Consider the following 12,290-nt stretch of genomic DNA (forward strand, 5'->3'; position numbering starts at 1 on the left):
AATTTCAAAAATGTATAACATAATAATTATTTAGAATATATTAAAAATGCATTTGCAAATAATAAGTAAAATGTATCTTAACAAATAATATTACTAAAAAATTTCAAAAAATTTAGAAAAAAACAGAACACCTACTCATTCTGGGAACCAGCATATGCAATTCCCAGACCCATAATTACACCAATCCTGATTGAAGTGTCTTCTTTATCTATATAGTCACCTAGAAGTGTCATTGCCTGAAAAGGAGTAAAATTATTCAAATATGCAGAAAATTCAGCTGCTGTTTTAGCAAGGAATGCACCTCAAACAAATAATTCAAATATTTAATGTCTCACCATTGATGACGAACATATAAATTATTTCAGTTACTAACCTAGTCTCTTTTATAATGAGGCTCCAAATTTTACAGAAACCAGCACATCAAAACCCAATTGTTGCATTTATAAATTAGCAACAAAATCTCATGTGAAATATTATTAGAAAATGATTAAGTAACCTATGTACTAAAACACTAAAAATAAATATGATACGGCAATTCTGTAGCAAGGCATTATTTCAAATTCCACAAGAGTATATAGCAAATTAGAACCAACTGGTACACAATACACATATAACTATCAACAAAAATTCTTAGAAAGCAACCATAGTACAAGCTGCAAAAACTAATGTATGCAAAAAAAAAAAATCATGATTCACTTGTACATTATTATATCAATTTGAACCGTAATTTAGTGAAGTAAAAATTAAATTTTCAAGGCATTAGATTTAAATACTATACATGAACAGGAAGTTATATCTGGTACAGAGTTCATATTATAGCAAAAGTAAAATTATAATCAAAATCACACCTTGTATATATCCTTAGGGGACTTGGGCTCCATGACTTAAATATCATGAGCAAGGGTGAGATATCCTTCACTTAACTTAGAATTGTTTATGATTTCCTGTATGTCTTCATCATCTGCAACCATTCTCTGTCTTCATCATCTGCAGCCATCTCCTCATCAAGCTCAAAAGTAATTCCGTGCATGTAAACAATCAACACAATAAATTGTTCTTTCAGAAACACCATATACTTGGCGTAGCTCTTCATTAGCTCCAACATCTCTAGCTCCCATAAACTTCCATTTGCTTCTTCTTGAACTACATTTTGCAGCTTCTTCAACTTCAACATCCATCTGCTTTATCTGCTCGTGTAGATATTAGATAACACAAACTGGCAGCTTTATCCCATAAGCATAAGCAACATTGACTTGAAAAGAATGCAATGAAAATATCGCATGTTGAACCAGGGTTTCAAACTCCAAGCAATTTGTTAGAATATAGGCAATTATCTTGTTATATCTTTAGATTGTTCTCTTAGTTTCCCTATTTCCTCATCATCTTTTAGAATTAGTTACCAAATTTCCTTATCATATCCTGATTTGTTTCCTTAATTAGTAAGGATTATGATTTACATAAAGGGTTAGTATTGTAGGCTATATGAACACATCAAACACATGAATTCATTGCAATACATCTTAGTTAATATCAAATTAGTGTTTCATTCTCTTCTCTCTTTCTCCCTCTTATACCTAAAATCCTATAATTTCAACACAAATCATAGCTTTAAAAAATTAGTAAGAAAGCACAGGATCCCAAGTTCAGTTAATAACTACCCTTCAAGTTAACAGGAGAAGCAGTCATTCCAAATACAGATGGCTTGTTCTCTTTGGGTGTTGTATGGTAGAACTCGGACATCACCAGTGAATATGGGTGTTTCTTCATGGCATGGAGGCACTCCAGAATCAAGAGATTGATTGCTTCCATTTTTATTATGCTATTCCTCAAAATGTTCAAAAGAATTTGAGCTGTCATGACTAAAACCTACAGCAAGAAAAATCGATTTAAGTAATTGGAAATGACCAAGGAAGAACAATAGCAATATGAATAGGGCGAGAGAGGGGGAACTTATGAATTTATAGAAAAACAATTTTCCTACAACTTGTATCAAATAAGAGAATAAAAATTTCAGAAACAAATACAGTAATCTTCCCTAGGTGATCCTTTGATAAACCTCAAAACAACTGCATTCCAACTTCCAAGCAAAAATCTGCAAGTGCTATGACCCATTTACTACAAAAAAGTCTGCAAGTGCTATGATTTTGATATCCAAGCAAGACTTTCCTTCAATATGAAGAACACGTGCATTGGCCATAAATAAACAACTTGTTTCAATAATAATAGAAAAAAAAGTTACACTTAACCAGTAGCCAACTCTATACGTGAGGAAAATATGGACAAACATGAAGAAGAAAAGAGAATCTGAATTCAGAAAATGCTATATCGTACAGAATAACCATATATAAATGCATACCACATCAATAGACTAAAACACAAAGTGACACCAGGTACAGGCCAGCATATCTTCAATAGAAATTTAAAACATACATGCTTGGTGTCAAATTCTCGCAGCCACCTTCGAGCATCCCAGAAATCCTGCCCTATTTCTCCACAATAGTGGCCTACTTGATAACCAGTTCGCTCACGAATTACTTCAGCTTGTTGTAATTAAACAAAGAACTAGAATTACTACAGCTTACTGTAACAGAATTTTTTAAACTAATAAATTCTAAAAATAATTTAATACCTTTCTTGGCTACTGCTGTTGCACAAGAATGCATTACTATAGGCAAAGGGAGTATTGTCAGTCTGTTTCTCCGATTCAAGAGTTTGTTATTGGCAAGTATTGACTTTTAAACTATAGGAAAAAATTATTCTCCTTCTGTGTTCAATAAATGACTGACAACATAATGAAAAAAATACAAGATTATTAGATTATACACTAGTGAAGATGCTTATGACTCATGCCTGTTATTTTAGAGCTACACTGTTATAAAAATCAGCATATCCAAGCCAAGATAACACTGAATCACTCTAGCTTACACAAAATAGATTAATTTCATAAAGGAAGCCACAAATCAAGCTCAAAAGCTAACATGTCAGAATTGTAACCATAGCAATGAAGATAAATACTCTTTCTGCCAAATTACAAGAACTACAAACTGTCATTTTAAGTTTAGCAGAAGATAAATACTTCAATTTTTTACCTTCTTGAGCTCTACATTCATTTTGTAGAAGATAAAAGAAAGAAAGAATAGGAAACACAATAAATATTTTTTTTTCTTTTTTTACAAATACAATAAAAGGGAAGTAGTAGTATTGCTATTTTCCTGAAATGAAAATATTAATTATGTTTAGTATCATGATTGGATTGAAAGTAATTTTCCTGAAAAAAGTAAGTAGTTTCTTAACATATAAAACTTCCCTTCCTGAAGTCACCCTTTAGACTTCAACATCAAATTCCAATTTTCTTTTCCCAGTTTCAATACATGGTTAAATTGTTAAAGAATGGAGTAAGATTCTTTGAAAACAAGGCATTGTAACCAGTGTGATCCAAGAGTTTGGCTCTTAATTGAGAAATGCTTTTCATAATGTAGAAATTGAGTGGTGTCAGCATTCGGTATAATGCAATGTTTTTGTTCTGGTGTTTCAAACTCCAGTTCTTACTATTTATACAGGCTGGACAAACATTTTTTTGAAATATAAACTTGATTTGGGTCTAAATTAATTATTTGGTTCCTTGGACTTAGTTATTTTGGGCTTAAGTTATTATGGGTCATGTTTCTAGAGAATTCTTGTAGTATTTGGAATGTCTAGATATTTCTTATGGTTGTAATATTCTCTAGAATACTCTTTGGATCTCTAGAGTTGAGAACTCTCTAGAATTAGTGTGTTTAGAGTTCTCCTAAGAGTAGTATAAATAGAGATGTAATCCTACACATTTGTATCAAGCAAAAATACAAAGTTCTCTCCTCCATAAAGAATTTTCCTTCCTATCAAGTTTCTATTCAAAGTCTCCAATATTCCTAAACACTTTTCCGAAACATAAAAAGCCTTATTTCCAACAAAGTGATATCAGAGCCTGGTTGGTTTGACTTGGTGACCGACTCAGATAAGTAAGATGGCGGTGATGGATCTCAGCTTTGGGGATCCCTTGTATCAAAAGTCTTCCTGGCGGTGAGTCCAGGCAGCGTGTCCCGCAGATGGAGTGGCGGTGCAAGTACCGCAGGTAGCTAGAGCATGTAGGCTCTAATGGCTATACTCGTGGATGATGACTTTCGCTCGAGGAAGGAGGCTACCATGTGGAAGAGACTCACACTTGAGGGAGAGATGTGTTGGAGTACAAGTGTGAGGTGAAGTCCCACATCAAATAGAAGTGAAAAGGTTGAGCACCATATAAGTGAGGAGAAGACCCATAAACATAAGCCTTAAGGTTTTGGGTTAGAGTGTGGTATCAGAGCTTCAAGATCCTCAAAAGATGGAGAATGGAGGTTTTCCTTTCCAAATGCCGATGCTCACAAAGAACAACTATGATAATTGGAGTATCAAGATGAAGGCGCTACTAGGAGCTCAAGATGTGTGGGATATCGTAGAGAATGGCTTCGAGGAGCAAGATGAAGCCTCGCTAAGCCAAGGTGTAAAGGAGACGTTGAAGGAGTCAAGAAAGAGAGACAAGAAAGCTCTCTTTCTCATTTATCAATCGGTGGATGAAGATACATTTGAGAAAATATCCAACGCAACGACGGCCAAAGAAGCATGGGATAAGCTTCAAACTTGCAACAAAGGAGTTGAGCAGGTAAAAAAGATTCGTCTTCAAACTCTTAGAGGTGACTTTGAGCGTTTGTTTATGGAGGAGTCCGAGTCAATTTCTGATTATTTTTCTCGAGTATTGGTCGTATTCAATCAACTTAAAAGAAATGGTGAAGATGTTGATGAGGTGAAGGTCATGGAAAAAATACTTCGAACTTTAAATCCAAGTTTTGACTTCATTGTTACCAACATTGAAGAAAACAAGGATTTAAAGACCATGACTATTGAGCAACTCATGAGTTCCTTACAAGCATACGAAGAAAAACAAAAGAGAAAAATTAAACAAAAGGAAACTACAGAGCAACTACTCCAACTCAACGTAAAGGAAGCAAACTATGCAAATTACAAGAGCCAAAGAGGACGAGGTCGCGGCCAAGATCGTGGACGTGGACGAGGACATGGAGGAGAAGGAAGAAGTGGTTACAACAACCACTCCAACAAATTCAACAATGGAGAAAGAAGTTGGAATCCACAAGTAACAAGAGGTCGTGGAAGAGGAAATTCATGGTCGAGGTATGATAAATCACAAATCAAGTGCTTCAATTGCAACAAGATTGGTCACTACGCATCCGAGTGTAGATTCTCGAAGAAGGTTGAAGAGAAAGCTAACTTTGTAGAAGAAAAAGGCGGAGAAGAAGAAACTTTGCTACTCGCGTGCCAAAACAAATTTGAAGAGAAAAGAAACAAGTGGTACCTCGACACTGGCGCAAGCAACCACATGTGCGGCGATCAAAGCATGCTCGTGGAGATCAATGAAGCGGCAACTGGCGATGTCTCATTTAGAGACGACTCAAAGATACCAGTCAAAGGCAAAGGTAAAATTCTCATACGTTTGAAGAATGGGAGTCATCAATTCATATCCAATGTCTACTATGTGCCTAACATGAAGAATAATATTTTGAGCTTGGGACAATTATTAGAGAAAGGCTATGACATCCATTTGAAAGAACATAGTCTTTTCTTAAGAGATTGTAGACATAACTTGATTGCTAAGGTGCCTATGTAAAATAATAGAATGTTCCTCTTGAACATTCAAAATGATGTGGCAAAGTGTCTCAAGGCTTGCTATACCGACTCTTCGTGGCTATGGCATCTTAATTCGGGCACCTCAACTTCGACAGTCTAGAACGTTTAGCGAAGAAGGAGATGGTGAGAGGCTTGCCTAGCATCAACCACCCAGACCAACTTTTCGAAGGATGTCTAATTGGGAAGCAATTTCGTAAAAGTTTTCCAAAGGAATCAACAACAAGAGCAACAAAGCCGCTAGAGTTCATACACACCGATGTCTGTGGACCAATCAAACCCAATTCATTTGGTAAGAATAAGTACTTTCTCCTCTTTATTGATGATTATTCCAGAAAAACCTGGGTTTATTTCTTGAAGGAGAAATCAGAAGTGTTTGAAAACTTTAAGAAGTTCAAAGCCCTCGTGGAGAAAGAAAGTGGTCTTTCCATCAAGGCCATGAGATCTGATCGAGGGGGAGAGTTCACTTCAAATAAGTTCAAAAAATATTGTGAAGACCATGGAATTTGTCGCCCACTGACAATGCCAAGATCGCCACAACAAAATGGAGTAGTAGAGAGAAAGAACCGGACCATACTTAACATGGTGCGAAGCATGCTCAAGAGCAAAAAGATGCCGAAGGAGTTTTGGGCTGAAGCAGTGGCATGTGTAGTTTACCTAACAAACTGTTCCCCAACAAGAAGCATGCATGAGAAGACACCACAAGAAGCATGGAGTGGAAGGAAGCCCGGGATCTCTCACCTCAAAGTGTTTGGAAGCATTGTCTATACCCATGTTCCAGACGAAAAGAGGACAAAGCTCGATGATAAAACTGAGAAGTACATGTTTGTGGGTTACGACTCAAGATCCAAGGGGTACAAGCTCTATAATCCAAATAGTAGAAAGATCGTCATAAGTCGCGACGTGGAGTTCGACGAAGAAGATTGTTGGGATTGGAGTGTTCAAGAAGATAAGTATGATTTTCTTCCTTATTTTGAAGAAGATGATGAAATTGAACAACTAATCATAGAGGAACATATTACACCACATGCCTCACCAACACCAAGGCTGGATGAAACAAGTTCAAGTGAGAGGACACCGCGACTAAGGAGCATTGAAGAGATTTATGAGGTAACCAAAAACCTAAACGACATTAACCTCTTTTGTCTTTTTGGTGATTGTGAGCCTCTAAGCTATCAAGAAGCAGCAGGAAACATAAAGTGGAAAGACGCCATGGACGAAGAAATCAAGTCAATCACGAAGAATGATACGTGGGAACTTACTACACTTCCACGAGGACACAAAGCAATCGGAGTAAGATGGGTGTACAAGGCAAAGAAGAATGCTAAAGGAGATGTGGAGAGATACAAAGCAAGATTGGTGGCTAAAGGCTATAGTCAAAGACAAGGAATTGACTATGATGAGGTATTTGCTCCTGTTGCTCGTCTTGAAACTATTAGACTGATCATTTCTTTGGCAGCCCAAAATAAATGGAAGATCTATCAAATGGATGTGAAGTCAGCCTTCTTGAATAGTTTTCTCGAAGAAGAAGTCTATATTGAGCAACCACTGGGCTATGAAGTAAAAGGGTAAGAAGAAAAAGTCTTGAAGTTGAAGAAGGCGTTGTACGGTCTCAAGCAAGCACCGAGAGCTTGGAATGTTCGAATCGACAAGTACTTTCAAGACAAGAACTTCATCAAGTGTCCATATGAGCATGCACTCTATATCAAAGCGCAAAGTGGAGATATTTTGATTGTGTGTTTGTATGTAGATGACTTGATCTTTACAGGGAACAATCCAAGCATGTTCAAAGAGTTCAAGAAAGATATTTCAAATGAATTTGAGATGACGGATATAGGGCTCATGGCATATTATCTCGGCATCGAAGTAAAACAAGAAGACAAAGGAATTTTCATCACCCAAGAAGGCTATGCCAAAGAAGTCCTTAAGAAGTTCAAGATGGATGACGCCAATCCAGTTAGCACCCCGATGGAATGTGGCAGCAAGTTGAGCAAGCATGAAAAAGGAGAGAATGTGGATCCAACTCTTTACAAAAGTTTGGTTGGAAATTTACGTTACTTGACATGTACAAGGCCGGATATTCTCTATGTTGTAGGAGTAGTAAGTCGCTACATGGAAGCTCCAACCACAACTCACTTCAAGGCGGCAAAGAGAATCCTTCGATACATCAAAGGCACAACAAACTTTGGCTTGCACTATTACTCTTCTGACAATTATAACATTGTTGGCTATAGTGATAGCGATTGGAGAGGAGACTTGGATGATAGAAAGAGCACTACTGGTTTTGTGTTCTTTATGGGAGATACTGCTTTCACTTGGATGTCAAAGAAGCAACCAATAGTCACACTATCAACTTGTGAAGCCGAGTATGTTGCTGCCACATCATGCATTTGTCATGCAATTTGGCTAAGGAACTTGTTGAAAGAGTTAAAAATGCCACAAGAAGAATCTATGGAAATATGTGTTGATAATAAATCAGCACTCGCTTTGGCAAAGAATCCAGTCTTTCATGAAAGAAGTAAGCACATCGACACCCGTTACCACTTCATAAGAGAATGCATTGAGAAGAAGGAGGTAAAGTTGAAGTATGTGATGTCTCAAGATCAAGCTGCCGACATTTTCACAAAGCCACTCAAGTTGGAAACTTTCGTGAAGCTAAGGAGTATGCTTGGAGTCACAAATCAAGTTTAAGGGGGGATGTTGAAATATAAACTTGATTTGGGTCTAAATTAATTATTTGGTTCCTTGGACTTAGTTATTTTGGGCTTAAGTAATTATGGGTCATGTTTCTAGAGAATTCTTGTAGTGTTTGGAGTGTCTAGATATTTCTTATGGTTGTAATATTCTCTAGAATACTCTTTGGATCTCTAGAGTTGAGAACTCTCTAGAATTAGTGTGTCTAGAGTTCTCCTAAGAGTAGTATAAATAGAGATGTAATCCTACACATTTGTATCAAGCAAAAATACAAAGTTCTCTCCTCCATAAAGAATTCTCCTTCCTATCAAGTTTTTATTCAAAGTCTCTAATATTCCTAAACACTTTTCCTAAACATAAAAAGCCTTATTTCCAACACATTTTATTACTTAGGTAATATTGATACAGAAAACAAATCACTGCTAAGTGGACCACTTTTAATATGATGTATCTATTGCATGTTTGAAAAGTTCTGTGTCGGGGAAAATTTTCAGGCTTACAAGGGCAGCTCCAATTGGCAAATATGCAGAAGATAGTGCCTATAAGTCAAACAGAAAAATGAGGAACATTGTAAAAACTTCTAAAAATATGGGATGGACAAACCAGTACTTAGAGTTGTTTCATGTTTACCTTAGCCAAGGATACAAGGTCTGGCTTAATGCTGTACTTGTCACATCCAAACATTGTCCCAATCTATAATAAAAAAAATTTAAGTCAGTGACAAAACCAATGTTCCAGTAGTAGAAACCACTTTGCATGTATCTGAATGTATTACTGGCTTTAGTCCCTCTTTCAGAACAACTGCTCCAAATTATTGCCTAATCTGGTTGAAAATTCTTCCTCTGTCTCACCTGAAATGTTCATAAACATGCATAATATTTATGCCTTAAAATAAAAAGGTCTAGTTTCTGTGTCACTGTTTCAACATAATTGAGCCTTAAACCACAGACAAGGCGTTTCTGTGCAAGGTAGCTAGCATTATGCAGGTCTAGTTTGTCTAACTAGACAATAAATAAAAAAAGACAATATGAACTTTTAAAGAAAAAATTTCAATATTGAAAATCATTTGAAATTCATTCAAGAAAAAAATTGAAGGAGAAAATCAAACTACCAAAAAAGACCAAGAATCTATCTCTAACTAGAATGAGTAATTTTTATAAACTATTTTTACTATTTTATAAGCTACTGCTTGTACATATAGGACATTCTGATATAGCATTTATTGTGGTAGAGTTAAGTACATGTCCAAATAAAGCATCATAGTTGTAAGCAGGGAGTGGCAATGATTGATTATCATCTTTTGAGACTTACAAACCGAACCTACAGAAGACAATGATTGATTATCAAGTTGAAAATTATCACCGCCTAACTAGAAGAGTTTAGAAGCTTTGAATTCAAAGATTACAACTACTACAGTCAAAAGTTGCATAGCTTTACTACACTAACATTTGTTAGATTTTTACTAGAGATAGTTTTACTAATGCATGGCACATCATTGACTGTTTTTAACTTCTTAGGCACTAAAATAGTTATATTTTATTGCTATAATATGTCTATAAAAATACCTCCCTATACCATAATATGTGTGTGGAATTAGTGTGAATGAATTAGTGAGATTATAGAGAAAAACTCTTCCTCCTATATGTGTGTGTATGTGTCAATTTTTTTCTCTTTTTCAGCCTTGTGAGTAAGTTGTGTGTTTTTCCACTGTTAACACAAACTATGATTACTAATAATTTAATAATAATCATAAACTAGCTTATAAAATAGTAAAAATAGTTTATAAAATACGTAAGTGTCTTATCAAACACACTAGTGAATGTGACTGAGATTATCTGTCTCAGGTACAGTCTCACCCTACCAAAAATAAAATCAGTGTTTAACCACTTATTAAATAAAAACAATTAACTTGTAATGAATGTAGTGACATGATTCTACACATTCTATGTTCATTATTATTAGAAATCATTTGCTGTGAGATATTTTTTACACAAAAGGTATGTATTCAGTAAGTAAACAAATCACCTGTGTCGCTATATATAAAGCTTTACTAGAAGTATTTTTAAGAAAGCATAAGTAAAACACAATTTCTTACAACTAATGCGTTAAAAATACGGGCCCCATTAATGTGAAGCTTCAGTCCATGCTTCTTAGCTAACTCTTTAACTCTGTCTGTATATTCAACTGAGAGGCATCTGCCACCAGAACTGCATTCGGGTAAAATATTAGTCATAATGCTCTGCTATAAATTTGAATGAATTAACAGGATGGGACTTTTAAAACCAAAAAGAAAAATTAGCAAATTGTTAGGCTTGAAATCATTCAATAGCTGTATGGTAGTCATTACCAACAAGAAGCCAAAAGTATTAAGAAAAAAAAAAAAACTCAATCCCCATTCTTAGTCTCTCATCATTTCCATAAATTTAATTTCAAAAGAATCAAATCACCAATTTTAAACAAATTGATTCTTACAGTGACATTTCTCTGTCACCATTGTTGGACTCAAATTCAATAATTGAGAAGCAATTGTAAATTACCAAGTGACAAAAGAAAAAAGAAATAAAAATAAAAAGAAGTTTCCTAAGCCACAAATGATCAGTATTTTAGATTATAACAACACTTTTCACAAATTGTTGTCCAAATTACTACTTTCGGAAACCAAGTTCTATAGATATATATTATGAAAAGCTAATTACTCTCTCTCATTAAGAATGAAAAACCACAGTTAAAGACACTATACTGATACACGCAACACCTGCAAGGACATGACGCATGCAATGATACAATACAACTCGTGACGGCATGAACTACAAAAATCAAACTCTGTTTGGTTTTCCTTTGAAAGAATTTTGTACAGTTCTTAGGATAAGGCAAGCCAAGATCAGCATGAACATAATAAATACATTACTACAAAAATCAAAGGCAAAATTATAAATTTGATTTCTTATCTCTAATTTTGGATTTAATCCTCTATAAATTAATTCACAAAATTTTGTCCTTCTAATCTCCAACATACTGGAGGATCAACATTGCATGATTTTAAAAAATAAGAAGATAAAATTAATGAATTATTTTACTGGGGGATAAAATTCCAAATTAGAGACAAGATTAGAACCAAAAATGCAATTTTGTCAGAATCAAACTCTGTTTCGTTTACCTTTTAAAAAATTATGTACAAAAATCAAACTCTACGACACCATTTCATAGCGACCCTTCTTCGAGCTTCCGAAGCTACTCAAGAGAGAGAAAGAGAGACGTATTGTTTTGTGCTTTTTTTACCGTGATATAATTTTTTTTTTTTACCAAAACATCCCACTCCCCCATTATTTACACCAATATATATATATATATATATATATATATATATATATATATATATATATATATATATATATATATATATATATATATATATATATATATATTTATTTATTTATTTATTTATTTTTCCCGGTGTAAATTTAGGTTGAGGACTCGAATTCGGAGTGTGATTTAAAAAAATGCATTTCAAGGATTGGGTCCCCAAACCCAAATTCAAATTCTTAAACGTGTTTTTTTTAATTTTCTAAATTTTTTTAGAAATTATATAAATAAAGAAAATTAATAAAATTAGAAAAGATAATATAATTTTTTAATTATAATGTAGGTATTTTTTAACTAAATTTATGTGTCATTAACAATTTTATTTTGTTATGTATTTTAATTAAAAAATGAGAAAATTAATTAGTAATATTAAAATAAATTAAAAAGAATACAGTGAATAAATAATTGATACATCTTTTTTATCTAATACACATAAAATTAAATAGTGTGATGACGACTGAGATGATAGACAAAAATAACGAAACATACTAAAAATTATAATTGCAACACAAATACGA

General features: G+C 34.3%; 1 protein-coding gene and 1 long non-coding RNA gene across 2 annotated transcripts; both read right to left on the minus strand.

Moving 5' to 3' along the window:
- Window positions 1-3,684, minus strand: LOC102665293 (endoribonuclease Dicer homolog 1). Its single transcript, XM_006591171.3, has 5 exons — window positions 2,630-3,684; window positions 2,431-2,540; window positions 1,659-1,866; window positions 849-1,187; window positions 1-236 (listed from the first exon to the last, which is right to left on the minus strand). The coding sequence occupies exons 1-4, from the start codon at window positions 2,661-2,663 to the stop codon at window positions 1,168-1,170; spliced, it is 372 nt and encodes a 123-aa protein (XP_006591234.1). The 5' UTR covers window positions 2,664-3,684; the 3' UTR covers window positions 1-236; window positions 849-1,167.
- Window positions 3,685-8,603: 4,919 nt separating this feature from the next.
- LOC121173007 (uncharacterized) lies at window positions 8,604-11,700 on the minus strand. The gene is made up of 5 exons (XR_005887042.1): window positions 11,567-11,700; window positions 10,505-10,616; window positions 9,185-9,260; window positions 9,040-9,102; window positions 8,604-8,948 (listed from the first exon to the last, which is right to left on the minus strand). It is a non-coding gene; the product is annotated as an uncharacterized lncRNA (long non-coding RNA).
- Window positions 11,701-12,290: the final 590 nt, after the last annotated feature.

The sequence above is a fragment of the Glycine max genome, chromosome 11 (genome assembly GCF_000004515.6).
Source record: "Glycine max cultivar Williams 82 chromosome 11, Glycine_max_v4.0, whole genome shotgun sequence".
NCBI lineage: Eukaryota > Viridiplantae > Streptophyta > Magnoliopsida > Fabales > Fabaceae > Glycine > Glycine max.

Coding starts and splice junctions, on each gene's coding strand:
- LOC102665293 (XM_006591171.3), bottom strand. CDS start 2,663: ATGCATTCTTGTGCAACAGCAGTAGCCAAGAAAG. Junction 1,867..2,430: donor GAGAATTTGACACCAAGCAT/GTATGTTTTAAA, acceptor TTCTTGCTGTAG/GTTTTAGTCATGACAGCTCA. Junction 1,188..1,658: donor TTCTCCTGTTAACTTGAAGG/GTAGTTATTAAC, acceptor CTACACGAGCAG/ATAAAGCAGATGGATGTTGA.